The sequence below is a fragment of the Dipodomys spectabilis genome, unplaced genomic scaffold (assembly GCF_019054845.1).
Source record: "Dipodomys spectabilis isolate Male_0828 unplaced genomic scaffold, ASM1905484v1 ptg000026l, whole genome shotgun sequence".
NCBI classification, from domain to species: Eukaryota; Metazoa; Chordata; class Mammalia; order Rodentia; family Heteromyidae; genus Dipodomys; species Dipodomys spectabilis.
In genome coordinates this window covers 7,661,608-7,682,838 of record NW_024870703.1, presented here as the reverse complement: position 1 = coordinate 7,682,838, position 21,231 = coordinate 7,661,608, and the positions used below count along the sequence as shown (strand labels likewise).

Sequence of the window (21,231 nt, the reverse complement as noted above, 5' to 3'; positions counted from 1 at the left end):
GTACTTACAATTGCTGTTTCAAGCTCAATGCATCTTCGGCATTAGCATGTCGACAGCACAAATTTATTAAAGCTGCATAACCACCAATAACCATGTCTGATTCATATTTTTCTTTTAATTCAAGAGCTTTCTGCATATTCTAAAATAAAGATTGAAGTGAAAAAGAAGAAAATTAATGTAAAGGTAAAAAACGTCAGTTTTAGTGCTCAGAGTTTAGAAAAAGTTATTAATACTTTGATATAACATAGATTTTACCCTGCCCCCTTGGTATTTTTATTCATCCTTTAAAACACTACATACAAATTTAAGGCTTAAAAGACTGCTATTTGTAAATATAAAATAGACTACTATTTATATCAAATTTAATGTTTTAGGTTTGTGTATCATATGTTTAAAAAGATTTCCAGATTATAAGTCAGCTTCCTCTAACCATGTAATTTCCATAAATAGAAATATGTATCATTTAAAAGTTTGTCAAGTTTACTGATCCAAGGTTTATGAAATCTTTAACAATATAATAGTACTGTAATAACTGAAAGTTAGTTATATTGGATGTTTTTGTCCTTAAGTCCACAGACTTACGAGCCAATCATACTGAACTAAAACCTGAAAAAAGTCTAGTGATATCCCACAAATTGCAGACACACACCAAAATGAACTCCAAATACAGCTGGACGCCTGCTGAAAATAGGCAAGAGACCCTTTATCTTAGAAAGAGCTTTTTTTCCAGGAGGAAAATGGAATTTCAATCCCTGCATTAACAACCTAGTAATATTTGACTTGCAAATGACTATTGCATGTATCAATTGCTTGACAATCTAGATATAAGAGACCAGCACCATGGCTTGAAAGGACATTTGGCATGTATGATAAACCTATCACGGCTGTTACTATCATTCACTTTGCAGATTATCATAAACAAACTACAGCAACCTGAAAACATGCCATTCAAGGTGTAGATGAAATTAGTTAACCTTTCATTTAATTGCAGTTTTCAAGCAGTAATCAATTGTAAAAATAATAAATAGTACACTGGGTTTGCTTACCATGATCTATACAGACTATTTTACTTAACTAGAAAATTTGAAATCAATTTTAAAATGTTACCTCTTCTGAACAAAGCATTAGTATTAGTTGCTTAAGGGTATCTCCAATAGGTTGACTTTTAGCTTTCAGTTGTTCAAGTGTAGACTCTAAATCAGATGATGTAAGTTGTGAAGTCTACAGAGGTGGAAAGAAAAAAAGAAAATTTTACTATAAAACTATTATAAAGTTTTATTAAAAAATGAAACCTTGTCTCTCTACCCTTTAAATTTACTTTTCATTTCTATTTTTCTAATCTTAAGTTATGTCTGATAATCCAGGGATGATACCCAACACCTCAAGAATATAAGCAGACTTCCTAGATTTGTTCACTTTTCTGAGATAAGGAATGAGATTTACCAACTTCTTATAGGTATACAAAATGATAGAAATATTAGGAACCACTGGTTTTACAATGACACAGCCCAGAATTCTCAATAAACACTGTTATTATAGCAATGTAAAACCACTTAAAAACAACTTACTTTTTGAGAGTCTACCTTCTCTCTATCAACCAACAATTTAACATCCTAAAATTGGGATTTAAAATTAACACAGAATTAGAAAACATAGGAAAAAATATATTAGGAAATATCAAAAGCAAGTTTTCAAAGTCTTATACCTCATTTTATGGGTACCTTTCTAAAACTGTGCAGAAACTATTATTTGTCATTGTGATTAATATTTTGATATATAAACAGCTTTTACCAATACTCAATGAAAGATTTTGTTTTACTATTTCAATATCAGTGAATAAAAAATTGGGCCAAAAGCATCATACTTAAAAGTTTAAACAAGATTTTACAAATAAGCATTTCATAAAGCTGAATCTTATTTTCACACACCTTAATCAATTCAGGAACATGGTAGCTATCCAGTAGATTACGAATGCCTCTGTAGATATTTTCAGAAATTTTTATGTTCTGTATGAAGGGAAGGGAGAGAAAAAGAAAACCCTGAGATTTCAACAACTAAATCAAAATTTGTCTAACAGAAATTATCTCAGACATAATTTAAGTCTCCAACTCTTGCATGTCATTGAGAAGTGGTCTGGTTGTACTTAAAAGCTGCAATTTCAAATCTAATAGATACATGTCAGGATGAACAGGCATTATATAGCAAAAAATGAAATGGTACCATCTCCTTCAGCTGATGGAAGTATTGTCTCAAATGCTCCTCCTTGGCCTGTACCTCTGAGTCACTCATGCTGTCAATCAAGTTATAAAGAAAATAGCCAACAGCTTCTGTGGAAAAAAAAAAAAACAAGAGAAAGCATTCCACTAAAATTACTGAGACTGTCATGTTATCAAGATTAATTTATAAGAAATCATTTTGGTGTGAGATGTCACCCTGATGAGAGGCTCTGAAATGGCAACAATGATCACTGAGGCATAGAGATTATGTGGTTTGGGAGCACATATCTAACTGGTGAGTGAAAGGAATATTAATTATTTTCAGACCGAGTGACAGCTTTTCAGTACTGAATCTTACTTCAATCTATTTTTTTTCCACCATTCTGTGACAGAAGTGGTCCTGCCCAAGGCCTTATATTCCTCTCCTGTCCAAAGCACAAATAGTGAGAATAAATAAATGTCTTTACACATTTCTATACTCCTTTTTGTGGACAATATTTGGGAAAATACATAAAATTAGAAAGGATTGTTAAATCTGGAGTATAAAAAAATTAAATAATTTTAATAAGCAGATAAAGTAATCTCATGGAGAGCTGCCTATTAGCCAATGAGAATCCAAGATTAACAAAGATGTTTTGTAACAACAGTAATTTTCTTAAGCATTCAAGCATGAAATGTATAGGACCAATACCTAAGATAGGAGATCTGAACTTTCAGAAAAGTAGCTTCTTACAGAAAACTATATATTCTAAGCTGCATTATAAAAAAAAATGAAAACCATTATATGCCAAAATACTTTCTGAATAATATTTAAGTTAGAAAAAAATTACATGATTTTTTTCTACTTTATGTTAAAATCACATAAACACTGATATTTACTTATTTTTAAGCTTATTCCTATAAATTCTCTAACATGTCCTTTATATTTGAAAAGGAAAAACTTCCAATTCTTTTAAAAAATAATTGTAATAAAGTCAAATACCTCATAGATCTCAAAATATGGTTATCAATAAAGATTTATAACCAAATGTTTTCAAATTTCACTTTTAAAAGAGAAGTGTTTACTGCTGTAATCCTTCTAGCCCATCATTACACAGAAGAATGGATTTGTGGATAAGTTACAATCATCGAAATTGAAACGCTACCCGTTGGTCCTGGAGGCTCCTGGCAATAACGTCCATTCTTGTACAACAATTCTGTTATCTGGTAAGACAGAAAATTCGTGCATTGCAGCAAGAGAGGCACACAAGAACAAATACAGTCTGAAATTGAATTCTTGAAATAAAACCTCTTCCCAGTAAGGTATTATTCTACATCACAGTAATCCAACATCACCCCCCACCCACCCAGCAGATTGTTTTGTTTTTAAATAATAGGTTTGTCTACTAAAAATAAAACCAAACCCACACTGAAGGAAAACTGCAATGTTTGATGAAATGTCACGAAGAAAGGCTCTAAAGTGACCTGTTTCTATATCATTTTAAATTAATTCTTATAAATAACAAATAGCATACAGAAATTATGAGCCAATTTTACTTGTTATCACGCTACTTTTAGTTTCATTGAAATTAGACCAGTGTACTCCTTTTCTTGACTTTTTTAGATTTTTTGAGACAGAATTTAGATATGTAGCCCAGGCTAGCTATACACTCTCCATCCTTCTGCTTCAGCCTCCAAGAGCTGGGTTAACAGGCATAGGCCACCTAACATGCTAGAGTTCTCTATTTCAATGAACAAAGTAAAATATAATGGACCAGTAAATAATTTGCAGCTTTTTGTTATTCAAAGACATTTTTCTATTCATTTTAGTGGTACTAAAACAAGAGTTATAAAGTTCTAAGTTGTTTGATCCTGTGGTTTCTTATCAATTACATTCCAACATTAAAATATATTCAAAATTCCACCAGCAAATTTTTAATTTGTAAAATTCAAATATTCATTTTACAACTGAAATCACTACACAGCCTATGCTGCTGACTAGTAACTCAGAACACAGTATTTGGGTACACAGACCCTGAGGGTCAAGGCAGAATAGAAACATATAGTAGCTGTCCAGCTTGATATGGGTTAAGAATTTTGTAGAGTCTGTAACTGACCTTACATGGTTTTTAAAAAGGCCTAGAAACAAATTGTTAAAGAGTTAGGAAATGAAACTGCATTTACTTCTAATATTAGGCAAAACTGGTCATATGCCACTATGACAATCATGCTTCATTTAATAGCATTTTTCAAAAAAAGAGTTAAGACAGAAACACAAATTGTACAAAAAAATGAAATGATCATCCTCTAAAAACTGCCTTTTAGTCAAAATACACAAAGACATTAAGTTCTAACACAAATTATAGCTATACATCAGTTGTAAGATGGTCATACAAAATGCCAATTTTGAATAATGATACATTTAATTAATAAAGCAACAAAAATGTTTGGTCAAAACTAATACTTTTAGGAATAAATGTACAATAGAATTGAGCAGAGAGTCTGAATGGCATTGCAATTAACACTAAAAATAGAACTGAATGAAATTTAGATCTTAAAAAATATTTTTGGTTGGAGATACAGATGAGAAGAAAAATACTTGGAAAGCATGTGTAAGGTCATAGGTTCAAACCCCAATATTGTAAAAACCAGACAAAATTTTTTTAATTGGGAATTTCAGCAAATATACATTCAATTAAATTAAGCTTAAAATCTTTTATCCAATTCATTATTGTTCTTCCTGCATAAAGTCAATTAACTTCTTGAAAAGGTAGCATTATAAAGCTGGTCTACAAACCATTTATGTAAAACACACAAATACATGTGTATGTGTGTATTTAGAAATTTAGTCATCAAAATGTAAGGTCAAATATCTTAATAATTAAGATCTTAGATTTTAGAACTAAATCAAGATTTCCGTAGCAAATTTTTGGCTATTTTAACACTACCAATTTTGAGATTCTAAATCTATTAATTCTAAATCATTAATGTGTGAAACTCAAAATGGTTGCTCTCAACTGATTTGCCTTATGACTTGCAGTACTAGAAGTGCTCACCTTGCTCCAAAGATCTACATTCATAGACCTGCAGAGGGCAGCAAAGGATTAAAAATAAGCTCAGAGGTTTAAAAAACATTTTAAATTAAAATCCACTTACAATTATATATGGTTCAAAGCCTTTAACAAGTAAATAAGTGTGTACAAAATCAAGTTGAATGATTACAATCAGTTAATTTACAACTAGTAACCCTCATCCACTTCTGATTCTTAAAAATAAGTCAGGTTAGGATAAGAATCAGTTAAGAAAAAATCTCTAGAAACTGTAAGAGTTCAAGCTTGACAGAGTTGGAATATTTATATGGTCTCAAAGTACTGCCCATAGCTGCAATGGAAAAAAGAGTAAGTTTATAATGTAGAAGTCGAATACCTGGACAAATCAAAACTAATATCAATAATGAGATGCACAGTGTGTTAGATGTTATTCTTAGGAAAGACAGGAGTATCAAGTGGTAGAACACTCGCCTTGAGCTGAAGAACATGAGGGACAGTGCCCAGACCCACAGTTCAAGCACCATGACCAACAAAAAATATAGAAGTCAGTGAAAAAACAGTGAGGCTTCAAGATATCATTAGGATGAAATACTACACTGGAAATAGAACATGAAGGAGTAAGTGTAAAAGACTTCTACTTTCTAGTAATGGTAGACTGTAATAGGGACTGGATTTGTCTACCACTTAAATAAGTAATACTTAGAAATAATGATTGCAGGTATTGGATCATAGTCCAGTAGGAGAGCAGTGCCTGAAAGAAGAGAAACATATAACTACTCTTTTGTTTCGAGGCCCCAGTACAAGAGGAAAACCTAGTAACAGAACCACTTAAGAAGCCAAGCACATACTCAGGAGGCTGAGATCTTGAGGATCATGGACTAAAGCCAGCTCAAGTAGGAAAGTCTACAAGACTCAACTCCAACTGAACCAAAAAAAGAAAAAAAGCTGGAAGCGGAGCTGTGGCTAAAGTGGTAGAACTCTAGCCTTGAGTAAAAAAAAGCTCAGGGACAATACCCAGGCCCTGAGTTGAAGCCCCAGGACCGACACAAACACAAAGAAAAGCCCTAAAAGAATATGGTATTTGATGGGCAGGGAAGGTGGCTCAGTGGTAGAGCGCTTGCCTTGCATGTCTGAGGCCCTGGGTTTGATTCCTCAGCACCACATAAGCAAAAAGGAAAAAAAGGCCGGAAGTGGCGCTGTGGCTCAAGGTAGAGTGCTAGCCTTGAGCTGAAGAGCTGATGGACAGCGCCCAGGCCCACAGTTCAAGCCCCAGGACTTGACCAAAAAAAAAAAAAAATGCTATTTGAGTAAGCATGGTGGCATATGCCTATAATCCCAGTCTTCTAGAGGCTGAGGCTGAAAGCACAAATTCAAGGCCAGCCAGACTGAACTACATAGTAAGGCTGTCTCAATAAAATAAAACATTTTGAACACAGGTACATATCTACTTTGTTAAGCTTTGTTCAGGCCTGAAAGATGCTAAGGAAGGTCTAGATCTTGCAGATGAGCCATGCTTTTTTGAGGTCTTGGTGGAAAATAATTCCAGATATGTTGTGAAACTAACCAATGTGATATTGCTGCTGTAAGCAGGGTCTTATCTACTTACATTAGCTGCCTTGTTTTCAAATTCCATCCACATGAACTATGAAGCTACTACATAAAAGTATGTGAAGACTGAATCAGAAGTTTATGTGATTTATAAAACATTTTCCTCTACTAGTTCCTTTTTTTCTAATTATGAAAAAACAAAAAACCAATACAGAAGTCACTGGGCAGCATTACAGAAGACACAAAATTAAGCAGTATAAAAAGGACACCAAACACATTTATTAACTCAGCAACATTAACCTAGGTATATGACAGTATGTATACCCTTGTGATTTTTTTCCCCTTTCTGATCCAAATACTTCATTTATATTCTAAAAAATTCAGTGTCATGTCTGCAACTTTAAGTAGTTTTACAAAAAAGAACAAAGTGTTATGTGTGTGTTTGCGTAGAATAAGACAATGAGAGGGAAACTTACAGGATGATATAATTGCTCAGTCAAGACAAAGAGTATGTGATTCATTTACTGCTTTCAACATTTCTTTGAATCTTTTCAATATAACAAAAGTGGCAAATGCTAAAATATAGTCTGAATCTGTCTCCCAAGGGTTCGTATGTTGGGAGCTTGGTCTTCAGTATGGCAAGGTCAAAAGTGCGGCCTAATGGAAGGTCCTTACGTCATTAGGGACATGCCTTGGGAGGGATTACAATTGTCCTGGGACACGTGGCTTTTGCCAGAAAGAATTGGTAAAAGATAGAGCCCAATCCCAGCTTGCTGTTTTGTGAGGTGATCTCTGCTGAGTCAGCACCACATCTCTGAAACTCTACAGCTGTGGAATAAACCAACTTCTTTTCTTTAAAAAGTTAGCCTGCTCATGTAACTGTAACCCCTCCGTATTTTTACAATAAAAAACTTATTGAAAAAAAAGTTAGCCTGCTTTTGAGTATAAAAAAAGTGGGCTGGGAAGGTGGCTCAGTGGTAGAGTGCTTGTCTCAAATGCATGAGGCCCTGGGATTGACTCCGCAGCACCACATAAACTGAAAAAGCCAGCACTGTGACGCATGTGGTAGAGAGCTAGCCTTCAGCTGAAGAGCTGAGGGACAGAGCCCAGGCCCAGAGTTCAAGCCCCATGACTAACAAAAAATAAATAAATGAAAATAAAAAGTCATTGACATTCCTTAAACACAGAGGAGGTAGTAGTACTATAATGAATGAAAATCACTGTGTAATTAAATGTTCAAAGAATAAACAAAGTACATACAAATTTATCTGTAATTTGCCAATTTTGAACAGCATTTTCTTTCTGGAAACAGGATGTAAACAAATGTGCATTTCTTGGAAAAAGGGGATATTAAAGTTGACTCAACTTAATTCAACTACTTAGAAGGAGGAATAAAACAGAAAGTTATTTCAGTTATTAGAAAAAAAGGAAAACTAACTTTCTTCATGCACTAGATTACAAAAGGAGAGATATGTTCATAGTCAGGCAAAAAAAGTGTGCATAGATAATCTTACCTTCTAAAGCCTAGAATTAGGCTGCCTCTCAGAGAATTGAATGAGAAAGGCAATGTACTGGATTCCACTGCAAAAGAAAATGACCAACAAAAAACCCTCAGACCAAATAATAAGCAAATTACCAACACTTTTTGACACTTTTTTTTGTTCCTGGGGCTTGAACTTGGAGTCAAGGCACTGTCCTTGAGCTTCTTTTGCACTCTATCACCTGAGCCACAGCTCCACTCGTAGCATTTTTGGTAGTTTACTAGAGGTAAGAGTCTCATAGACTTTCCTGTCAAGGCTGGCTTCAAATCATAATTCTCAGATGTCAGCCTCCTGAATAGCTAGGATTACAGGCTTGACAACACTTTTGACCAATAGCTTTTCAATTGGGAAATTTTAAAAAATGTTTTCACACAAAATTAAATAATGTGGTAAAATATTTGCAATAAAACATTCTCAGGAATTTTACTTCGTTTCCATGAACATATTCAACTAATGAATTTATACTGCAAAATTCTTTTTGATAAATGGCAATTACTAATGTCATACTTGAATGACCTTAATCCATATAACTGAGACTGTTACTGGACATAGTGACACTATAAAAAGACTACAATGAAAAAAAATTGTCCTTTAAAGACAGAAGAGAAAGTTCTTTTCTAAGCGAAGAATTGGGATCTGTTAAGCTATTCACACTTTCTCATTCCATTTTTTACCAGGATCAATGACTTGTATTATTAACACAAGAGAGACAACTTGAAGTTATAATAAAAAAAACTCCTCATTTTGGCTACTCAAACAACTCTGGAAACTCAATGTTTCAATGTTGATTTGTAAGCTTGATCTGCCTTAGCTTAAGACTCAGACCTGATACTGATTATTTTTTGTATAACCCTGGTCATAACTAGCCAAAGGGCAAATGAGATTGCTGTACACCTCTTGAATTTACTTTTCCTTGCAAATGTATTACAATGATATCATGTTATAATTGATCTAAAGTAATTTAATTTTCCCAATATAATACGATTTTTGAATTATACAAAAAAACCTAAGTGGAATAAGAAAGAGGAATTCACAGCAAAGGCAAATTCTGAAGACAATAAACAAGTTTAGTTCAAGCTTAAGGTTATGCTACCTGGTTTAATTTTTTAAAGAATTTGTTATTTATAAGATTTATTTAGATCTGTTAAGGAATAAGTAACAATATCCATCTCCATAAGAATTATTTTAAATGAGTTGTCACATACCTTGAACAAGGAGTTTAAGTTTCCTAGTGGTATTATAACATTTGAAAATCAAAGTCTTTTCTTGTTTGGGGGTGGGGGGAAGCAGGTCATGGGGCTTAAACTCTGAGCCTGGGGACTGTCCCTCAGCTCCTTAGCTCACGGCTACAGCTCTAACATTTGAGCCACAGTGCCACTTCCGGTTTTCTGGTGGTTAATTGGAGATTAGTGTCATAGACCTTCCTGCCTGGGCTGGCTTTCAACCACGATCCCCAGATCTCAGCCTCTTGAGTAGCAAGGATTACAGACTGAGCCACTGGAGTCCAGCTTTTTTCTAAGTTGGTTTTAAAAAAATGACCTGAACTCAAGGAATCTGAAAGTCAACACCACCTTGTGTCTTTCAGTAACCTTTCACTTTGATTGACCAAATTAATTTGGCATGCTCACAAATAAAAGAGGTACGATGTACCCAAGGTATCCACAAATTTGATGAAGATAATCAATCTACCCTTCCTCATTTATTCTTTGTAAGGAAATACATATCTAAAAGCTGCCTAAAGGAAGTACCAGATATTATAGAACTGTTCTTCAAAGACATATAAAATCAAGGGGATCAGGAATGACAGGAATCAGCTCAAATATTCTTTAGTCTTCCAGTACCAGGCATTTTCCTTTTTCAAATTTAATAAACAACGTCTTGAAAATGTATTTTTATACTATTCAAAATAGTATTTCACAGAATACTGACAAGTTTTATTTTCCTTAAAAAGGTGGTCAGAAACATCTCAGCCTTGGGAAGGCTGCTGACATAAATCATCTAGTTTCCTTAGCAACAAAAACAAGTCTGGGAAAAAAGTTGGTAATAAAGTGGAAAGGATGGCATGATAAAAGGGAAGGCAGCTCTCAGGGATGCACCTTATGAGCCGTGACTCCTCAGCTAATGCTTCTGTTTTCATCTTGTCAGTATGGAAATCTATGTATTGTACAGAGTGGAAGGCAAAATCAATACACTCAGCAGCCAGCATTAATCCCAACCTCTCACTCAAACAACTATGCCTCTAACAATCACCATTTTTCATACTAGGCAGTTTGCATTTTCCATAAAATACTATTTTTAGTTAATGAGGTATTTTAAATAGCATTAACCAAGCTATCAATACCAAATAATCTGTTAATTGTAAAATATCCATCTATATAAATTGAATACACATTAATAAAAGCTTAACTGGTTTTTTGTTGTTGTTATTTTGCTGATCCTAGGGCTTAACTCATGGCCTGTGCACTGTCCCTGAGCTTCTTTTACTCAAAGCTAGTGTTCTACCACTTGAGCCACAACTCCACTTCTGGTTTTTCAGGCAGTTTAGTAGAGATAAGTCACAGACTTTCCTACCTCGCCTGGCTTCAAACTGTGATCCTCAGATTTTAGCCTTGAGTGGCTAGGATTACATGCATGAGCCACCAGTGCCCAGCATAATTGATTTTTAACTTTTAAGGAGCAAAAAGTTGCTCTTTATGTGGTCTGGTTTTTTTTGTTTGTTTGTTTTTGTTTTTTCCAGGGCTGAGGACCGAACCCAGGACCTTGCGCGCGCCAGGCGGGTGCCCTTCCGCTGGGCTAAACCCCCAGCCCCATGTGGTCTGGTTTTAAATGATGGATTTTTCACAAGATCTGAAAGCATGTCAAGTAACATGGATGTGTTCAAAGTGAATGCTTTAAGGAATGTCTTTTTTTAATATAACTTTAAAACAAAATGGGGTATGATGAAAAGAAAAAAAATTCAAGTGAGGAGATCTTGCTTCTGGCTCAATGCATACCTTAGGCATATCATTTAACCTCACTATGCCTTTCTTCATCTATCACTGGAGGTGAATTTATTAGTAGGATGAATACTATATTGTACCATAGCATTTTTAAATGCAGTTAAATATTTGCTGTGTTAGTATTAAGAAAGTCTAGGAAATGGCTTCCTGAGATTTATGGTCATAACAGATTAGAAAACATTTTCAAAAACAGTATCTCATCCAATCTTCAAAAAATGCTTTCCAAGTCCTCAGGCTCCCCAAACCCACACACTAACGTCAGGTTATCTCCAAGGTACTTTGAACTTTCTTGTTAGCATGATTTAACAAAACCCTTGTTTGTATATCATGAACTATCATACATGCCCTCAATGATAACTGAAATTAATACCAATCAAATTAATGCTAATATTAAATACTTACAACAAGATAGAATGTAGTCTAAGTTCCCATTTATTGCTTCACTTCGGATTTCAGCTTGAGAAAAAGTATTACTTTTAGGTAGACATTTATTTTCCTAGGAATAAAGCATATTCTATCAATAATAAGCTTCAGTAATATTTTGATATGCCATTCAAATTTACTACCTTTAAAATATATAATCACCATATTATCTGATAAATCTTTTTCTTTTTGCTGGTCCTGGGGCTTGAACTAAGGGGCTGGGCACTGTCCTTGAGCTTCTCAAGGCTAGCTCTCTACCACTTGACCCACAGCTCATTTTCAAACATCTTCAAATCATTTTTAAATACTACACATCGGCTCAATAACTGAATTCTAATAAAAACTTTAAATGGAATTCTAAATCAATGTTTTTCTCAAATAGATAATCCATTATCAATATAGTGGGGATTGTTTCGGGGTGGGTGTGGAAGTAACTCACTATTTATTATGGAAGCTATTGTAACCATTATCTCATTGAGGACAGAACAAAAATTCAAAACACAGAACTAAAATAACACCTTGAAACATATAGCAAGTAAGATCAGCCTTCTTTTTTTGTGTGTGCTGTTCCTGGGTCTTGAACTCAGTGCCTAGGTGCTGTCCCTAAGCCTTTGTGCTCAAGGATAGAGCTCTACCACTTGAGCCACAACTCCACTTTTGAGATATGGGTGGTTAATTGAGATAAGAGTCTCAGACTTTCCTGCTCAGGCTGGCTTTGAACCACAATCCTCAATCTAAATCTTCTGAGAACTAGGATTACATGCATGAACCATGGATCACACTAATTTAATGGCAAGTGGTTTATCATTTGTTCTAACATTACTTATTTAATAACTATAAGAAACAAGTTTGGGGCTGGGAAGGTAGCTCGGTGGTAGAGTGCTTGCCTTGCATGCATGAGGCCCTGGGTTCAATTCCTCAGCACCACATAAGCAGAAAAAGCTGGAAGTGGTGCTGTGGCTCAAGTGGTAGAGGGCTAGCCTTGAGCTGAAGAGCTGAGGAACAGCACCCAGGCCCAGAGTTCAGGCCCCCCCCCAAAAAAAGTAAGTTTTACCTCAAATAGTTATTGAATCATTTTATGATAGCACAGTATTGAAAACCACAATAATAATAAATAAGGAACAAAAATAGTTTATAAAATAATTTGTGGAATTTGATATTGCCTTGGAAAGATACCAAATGAAAACAAATAGGTTGCTGAATAACTAATAATGTACATTACATTTTGGGGGAGGAAAAAGAGAACTAGGGACAGAACTGAGGGCCTTGTACTAAGTGCTTGTACTAAGTCATTTTTCACTTTGTTTTGTTTTTCAGACAGGTTTTCATGTTTTTGTCTAGGTGGCCTTGAACTGTGATCCTCCTATCCCTCCCCTTCAGAGGAGCTGGGATTATAGACATGTATGAATATGCTGACCTCTATAATCCAAGTTTTGTTAAGAGATGTCTTATGCACACTCACATTTGAAAGAATACATATGTTAAGCAAAAATGACTACATCAAGAGCAATGCCGTGAGTTGTCTAGTCTCTTCCCTTAAGACTAGTATTTTTTAGTTTATCAGTGAGTGTACACAAATTCTTAGAGAGTAAGGAAAATTGTTTTGATATATAGCTAAAGATAAACAATCATTCAATACTACAGCTCTATTAAGCATTTGACAGAATAATTATTTCTGAACCAACCATTCTTAACAGTGAAGAATTAGATAATTAAAATGAGAATATAATCAAATTTAGGAAACAAAATTTTAATATAACCTAATTTAGTTTCCAAATTACATCTGGTTCTCTGAACAATAGATCACTAATGAGAAGGCAAAAACAGTAACACAACACTGGACTTTAGGTTGTATTTCTGCAAAGAAAAAAAAATTTGCAAAAGAATATGTAGACGGGGGAGGGAAAGGCTGGGAAGGTGGTTCAGTGGTAGAGCGCTTGCCTTGAATGCCTGATGCCCTGGGTTCGATTCCTCAGCACCACATAAGCAAAAAGAAAAAAGCTGGAAGTGGTGCTGGGCTCAAGTGGTAGAGCGCTAGCCTTGAGCTGAAGAGCTGAGGGACAGCGCCCAGGCCCAGAGTTCAGGCCCCATGACCAGACCCCCCCCCCCCAAAAAAAAGGGGGGGAAGGAAAGTTGGAGAAAACGAGGGAGGCAGTAACAATATTAGACAAGAAATACACTCATTACTTTACTTATATGTAACTGTAACCTCTCTGTACATTACCTTTACAATAAAATTTTTTTAAAAAATACAGAAAGATTTTTGTTTTTTTAAAGAAAAAAACTCATACTTCCATTCCTGGAATTAATTTCAATAAATAGTATTTTATATGATCAAATACACATAGGCACCATGCCTTTCTTTGTATTTCTCTCCTTGGAGTATATTCCTTTGGTCTCACTATGTGATTAGAAAGTTTTTGTTTTTTTTTTTCATTTTTTTGTGGGTTGTTTTGCATATTGCTCCTTTCATTAGTAGTAAGAAAATAAATGTACTGACCCCCTATGATATCATTTACTTATCATCATACCCTCAATGGTTCTTTTTTAATGATTTTCCTTTCTTTGCTTTTTTTATTATTAAATAGTTGTACAAAGAGATTACAATTCCATAAGTCAGGTTACAAGTACAAAAAAATGACTTAACAGTTTTAGAAAACTCAAAGAATCACAAGAATAGCTGCAGATACAACACATCTTTTAGACAAAGTATTTCTTATTATGTATTTAATACTCTTCCATACTTTTCCTAACTATATAGCATTTTATTCTGAAAATAGAAAAGGCAATTTTTGGACTGTCCAGGTCAAGTTCTTCAACTGTCTTTTATCTTGCCTATCTCATGGGAAATAGCAATGCTTTGAAGTCCAAAAAGAATTTTTTTTTCATTTAGAAAAATAAAATGTGCTGTTAATAAAGAAAAGTGTTGATTTGCCTTTTTAAGGTAAACCACAATACTAATCACTATATTTATAGAACTTTAGAAAACTGGCACAAAAGATCAGTTTTAATCCTCAGTTCAATAGCTTTTTTAAAATGACCATCATCCAAACATTAAGTAAAAAGATATTCCCTTTAATTCTGAGATTAAAACAAACTTGTACTCACCTCCAAAAGAGCACGTACTGACTTTATACTATCAAAGGATGGAAAGACATAATTTACATATGTCTCCTGATCAGGATGTACTCCAAATTCATGCATTACTTTGAGGACATCAATTATACCTGCAACATACAAGATAGAAGCAGAGGTGAAGAACCTGGAATACATTCAGGTCAAATTGGTCAATGGGCTTATGAAAGAACGCTCAACTTCACTAAACTGTGGTAATAACTATTATCAGGCTAAAGGTATAGTTTGATGTTGATTTCAGGGCAATTTATTTATTTATTTTTTTGGTTGGTCGTGGGGCTTGAACTCTGGGCCTGAATGCTGTCCCTGTGCTCTTCAGCTCAAGGTAGGCGCTCTACCGCTTGAGCCACAGAGCAACTTCCGGTTTTCGAGTGGTTTATTGTAGGTAAGAGTCTCTTGGACTTTCCTGCCCGGGCTGGCTTTGAACCGCAATCCTCAGATCTCAGCCTCCTGAGTAGCTAGGATTACAGGTGTGAGCCACCGGCGCCCAGCTTCAACTTATTTTTTATTTCACTTTTGAAAAAAATTTAAAAGTGGATTACCCATACTATACTTGGGTGATCAGGTGCCTGCCTAACACTCTTAAGGGTCTGAATTCAGTAACCACCACTGCAAAAAGAAATATATATATTCACATATAAAATCAAGAAGGTAAAAAAACTAATGCTGGTGAAGATGTGGATTAAAGAGTTCTAGTACACTTTGTATGGATGGTAAACTGATTTAGTCACTATGGAAAAGTTCTTTAAAAAAAATCTAACTATCTTGACCTAGCAATTTCACTTCTGAGTAAATATACAAAGGAAATAAAATCACTATCTCAAATGTTTACCACAGCACTTTCACAGTAATCATAAATGGGAATAACATCCAGGTGACGAACGGATTAAAAATATGATACATACATGTGTGAGTACGTGTGTGTGTGTGAAATTAAGCTTCATAGCATATTGTCTACAATCACAGCATTCTGGAAGTGGAGACAGGAGAATTAAGAGTTCAAGGACTGGGCTGGGAAGTTGGCTCAGTGGTAGAGCGCTTGCCTTGCATGCCTGAGGCCCTGGGTTCAATTCCTCAGCACCACATAAGCAAAAAAGAAAAAACCTGGAAGTGGCGCTGTGACTAAAGTGGTAGAGCGCTAGCCTTGAGCTAAAGAGCTGAGGGACAGCGCCCAGGCCCAGAGTTCAGGCCCCACGACCGGACCCAAAAAAAAAAAAAAAAAGAGAGAGTTCAAGGACTGCTAGATATACACAATGAAAATGTCAGAAAGAAAGGAGACGTGAAAATATGGTGGGGGAGTGCAATGATAAGGCACATGCTGGTGAGAGAAGAAGGGTGAGGAAAGGCAGTCATTATAGTAAATGTACATTATATAAAAACCAAACTATAGCTTGAAAGTAGGACTGGGAAGCGAAATAATGGGAGGAAAGAAAAATAGGAATGACATCGATCAAGATGCACTGCACTCATAACCTATCTCATGAAATTATAACCTCTTTGTATAACTACTTAATAAAACTTCTAAAAAGGAAGAGGGAAGCAGGGAAAGAAGTAGGGAGTGACTCAACAACAAGAATAAACGTGGAAGACATTATGCTAAGTGAAATAAGCCACAAACAAACGCAAAAATAGTTGTACACACATCCTAATGATGTTTTGGTCAATTACAGATTATACATACAATGGTGGTCCCATAATATTGGAGCTGAAAAATTCCTATTGCCTATTGATTCTGTGATTATCATTGTATCCCAATGCTGTGCCCTTTTCAGCCCAGGAGAGAAAGGTTACTCTATATAACCTCAATGTGTAAAAGACTGTACCATTTGGTTTCCACAGACTTTCTTCTTGTACAGGAATAAACTGCCTAATGACAAATTCCTCGGAATGGAATTCCAGTGTTAAGTGACACATAACTGTACTAAATGATCTCACATATGTGTAGAAGCTTTAAAAAAAAAAAAAGGCGAACTCAGCTGGGCGCCAATAGCTCATGCCTGTAATCCTAGCTGTTCAGGAGTCTGAGATCTGAGGACAGTGGTTCAAAGCCAGCCCAGGCAGGAAAGTCTGTGAGATTCTTATCTCCAATTAACCACTAGAAAACTGGAAGTGGCACTGTGGCTCAAGTGGTAGAGCCCTTGTCTTGAGCTGAAGAGTGAGGGACAGCGCCCGGGCGCAGAGTTCAAGCCCATGTCCTGGGGTGGGGCAAGGGGGAGAGAGGGAGTGAATTTATTTATCTATTATAGAGGAAATAAAAAGGTGAATACCAGGAAAGTGTAGGTACTGGTCCAAGAATACAAATTTCCAGTTATAAGAAAAGTACATTCAAGAGACATAATGTACAGCATAGTGAACCCTGAGTACTGAATGTATCCTTGAAAATTTTCAACTTCCCTACACAACAGATTTTCTTAAGTTTGAAAACCGAACAGTAAATTGATTGCAAATAAAAATTCTTATTTCAATTCCAAACACTTTAACCTAACATTGATGCCTCAAATATTTCATTCTATAACGTTTCATTTTCCCAATAATACTGAGAGGGGAAATAATTCATGCTGCTGCCATTTCTAGCTTATATAATATTCTAACTAAAACTATGAATAGCAAGTTTCAGAAAGCCTGGGTTACTCTACTGCCCTCTGCTCAGGTGACATTACTCACTCCCTTGAGGATCCTGTGGCAGCTTTAGTAACTATGGTCAGATGAAAGGGGGAAAGTTCTTGTCAATAAGAAGGAAAATAGGACTGAGCTGCTCAATGTATATAAATTCTCATAAGTAAATGCAACTTACTTTTTTAAAATAGTACTAAAGAATGTAATGAGTGCCTCATACATGCTAAGTAAGCATTAGATTAATTAGCTATATTCATACTCTTTCTTGTTTTTTCAACTTTTGGACAGGGTCTCAGTAAAATACCTAGGCTATCTCCCAACTTGGGAGTCTCCTGCATGTGATAGCATGCTTGGTTGATGTTTTGTTAAAACCCAAGATTAATCTCATACTACCATGACGGGTTAGAAATTTCTATGTGTGAACACAGAACATCTAAACTAAAAGTAAGTAATTGCTGGCTACTGGTGGTTCATACCTGTAATCCTAGTTAGTCAGGAGGCTGAGATCTGAGAATCAATGTTTAAAGCCAGCCCTGGCAGGAAGTCTATGAGACTCTTACCTCCACTTAACCACCAGAAAACCAAAAGTGGCACTGTGGCCCAAAGTGGTAGTACTAGCTGTGAGCAAAAGAGCTCAGGGATAGTACCTAGGCCCTAAGTTCAAGCCCCCCAGACTGGGAAAAAAATGTAAATAATCAAATTTACAGTTATTTCAATGTACAAGTAAGTTTACAGACCCAGAAAAAAGGATCCACTCAAATAGTTCTGTAATAATTGAAATAGTTCTAGTGATCAGGAAAGAGATCATTTAACTAAACAACTTCCACTATGATTATCTGCTCCATGTCCCTTTTATACTCTACCTAGTATGCTTACTTAATTAGGAGGCAAAGTCTTACACTTTGAAAGTTACCTCTATTCAACTCAACTGGTACACTTCTATCAGCCTTGCCATGTTTCTTTTCTCCTTTGCATATTCCTATTTTCATGTTTTCTAATTAAATCAAAGGATGTAGATCCCTACTCACTTTATGTTTACCTCATTTAAAGTTGCTGAAAAAAAATTCTAACTGGTTATAAGTTTACCTGTGCCATACACAGAGAAAATGTTAGTAAGCTAGGTGTCAGTGACTCATGCCGGTAATCCTAGCAACTCAGGAGCTGAGATATCAGTATCATAGTTCAGAGTCAGCCTGGGCAGCGAAGTCTGTGAGATCTTTATCTCCAATTAACTATCCAAAATCCAGAAATGGCACTGTGGCTAAAAGTGATAGAGTACAGCTTTGAACACAAAAGCTCAAGGATAGCTCCTAGGTCCTAAGTTCAAGTACCAGGACTGGCACAAAAAAAAAAATAATAATAATAATAAGATGAGCCATGAAGAAGGCAGAAAAATCTTTCTTAGGAGTCTTGATGGGTAAATAGAAGTCAGAAAAATTCAATAAACATTTGATCATCCTATTGTTTAAAACACTTGTTTCAGTTTTATCTGGCCTCCAAATATGATTGATTTCCTTAAAGGTTCACTTTATTCTTTATGGAACACTCCAGTATGTCCTCACTCCTACATCCATTACCTTCTGTCATGTCTACCAGCTTACCTATAACTTTCAATGGACAAAGAACAAGCCTCTACACTAATACCCTTTCTAACTCCACACAAAACTACAAAGAGCATACATAAATTGGTGGCTGCATGTCACAACTGTAATCCTAGCTACTGAACAAACCGAGACCTGGGAAGATCAAGATTCAAAGCCAGCCAGGGCAGAAAAGTCTATGAGAGTCTACCTCCAATTAACTAACAAATGCTGGACTGGAGGGATGGCTCAAGTGGTAGAGCACTAGTGGTGAGTGAAAAAGTTACAAGGTCCTAAGTTTAAACCACAGTATTGGCACAACAACAAAACACAGTTACTTTCCCTATTACATCAAATAAGACTAGAATACACATTTTCCTATCTTTCAGGATCTTGTGAAAGAAAGGAATTTTAAAAACTGAAAAATTAACAATCTCCTATCTTATCAGTCAATATTTCTCAGTAAAGAAAAAAAAGAAAAGGAATTTCTCCATCCTAATCCTTCAACTATTGACAGATAGATACAGAACCAAAGATCTCTGAATCCTTCATGGCTCTTGGTTCCTTTACTAATGCAATGTAAACTTTAAATAAGACACCTCTGAAATCTGTAAACAGGAAGATTCTAAGAAAAGACAGACTCAAGACAAAGTCCCTTTTGCACTAACTAGACTTTTCTAGCTCTAACTAGAGAAACAGCCTAAAGCTTTTATGTTTACTAAGTAGAAACAACGGAGTAACCGATTCAACTCCAGATGCTGTCACATGATTGAGAAAAGCCAATCTAAACAGACATTTCAATAGGGTAGAAAAAGTATTTTCAGACCTGTATAAAGGTAAACAATACTAACATGACCAAAGAGTTTGATGTAAACTTTGTGTGACTCAAAAACACTGGGCTCAAGATTACCTCTTAGAGCTTTCAGAACTGGAGAACACACAAAGAGTTAATCAACTAGCATATTGTTTTCGCAAAGATTTTTCTAAAAAGGATTTAGAGACTTTTATAGCCAGAAACAATTAGGGAATAGTTGTTTCACTACTTCCTTTAAGCCAGAAGATGGCTATATATTTAAAATAAAATTGCAATATGAAAGTCTGCTAAAAGCACTTTTTTGTTGTTTGTGCATTTTGTTTGTCACCCAGTGTCACACTAACAACTCTGCATCTCATTCCAAAGCACATTATACTTCAAGATAAAATGAAAAAGACCATTTTTTTGTTTCCCCAAGGGGGAAGTACTTCTGTTAAAAGCATCTTTTTATGAAACTACGCTTTCTGAATTACCAATAATGCAAACCAAAGAATTAGATACTGTACTCTAAAATTTAATATTTGTTCAGTTCTTATTCATATCCTATAGACATCCCATGTGTACAAGGAAAAAGTATGCTAAATGCTTAAACGTACTTAAGGAGCTGAAAGATTGAACATTTCTGTCCTTCAATCAGCAGGCTGTCAGGTCATGAGCACTCATTTCGTAGTAAGTTTTCTTGCCTTTCCTATTATTGTAACGAAGCTCAGTTAAGAAAGAGTCTGGCCCACAAAGAAAATGGCCATGCTTTTTGTTTTCATGAGTGTGATTATATGCAAGTTTAGTAAGGGTAGACAAATTAATTTCAAATACCAAAGAGTATTTTTTAAAAACCTTACAATAAATGAGCAGTGTATAACTATACTCTCTAGTTGGAATATAAAGATCAGAGATGAACCAAGAAATGAAACTAGAATGAAAAAGTACATCATTGTATTCTTTAAAATTTTAATAATTTACACTTTTAAAAATAATTAAAGATAAAAAATGTATTAATATCTGTTGTGTAAATAATATACTCTCACTCATGATACCTAATATTCAAGAATCGGTATACTTTCCCTAAGAATTCAAATATATGTATGTATACTCTTAAACTGATTATCTGACCCATTTCAAATCAGTAAGAGACAAAAGCTAACCTTGAACATTTTTCTCCTTCTTATGTGCTACTAGCAATGGCCAGAAATAGTGTGTTCTGAGAGGAAAGCCATCTTCCTTCAAAGCCTTCATTACAGCTACTGCCAAATCTGAAAAAGATGACATAAAATACCATGAAGCTGACTTGACAAAATCTGTGACTATTAGTTTCAAAAAAATAAAATAGTAC

General features: G+C 35.1%; 1 protein-coding gene across 1 annotated transcript in view; it reads right to left on the bottom strand.

The window, feature by feature from the left end:
* The window catches only part of Lrpprc (leucine rich pentatricopeptide repeat containing), an 89,519-nt gene that overhangs the window by 49,562 nt on the left and 18,726 nt on the right, over positions 1–21,231 (bottom strand). Inside the window, exons 11-21 of the mRNA XM_042675412.1 lie at positions 21,044–21,151; positions 14,865–14,983; positions 11,736–11,829; positions 8,308–8,374; positions 5,252–5,279; positions 3,362–3,419; positions 2,221–2,327; positions 1,929–2,006; positions 1,569–1,613; positions 1,108–1,221; positions 9–139 (exon numbers count right to left, since the gene is read on the bottom strand). Coding sequence (XP_042531346.1) covers positions 9–139; positions 1,108–1,221; positions 1,569–1,613; positions 1,929–2,006; positions 2,221–2,327; positions 3,362–3,419; positions 5,252–5,279; positions 8,308–8,374; positions 11,736–11,829; positions 14,865–14,983; positions 21,044–21,151 — 949 coding nt within the window. The remainder of the gene's footprint in view (positions 1–8; positions 140–1,107; positions 1,222–1,568; positions 1,614–1,928; positions 2,007–2,220; positions 2,328–3,361; positions 3,420–5,251; positions 5,280–8,307; positions 8,375–11,735; positions 11,830–14,864; positions 14,984–21,043; positions 21,152–21,231) is intronic.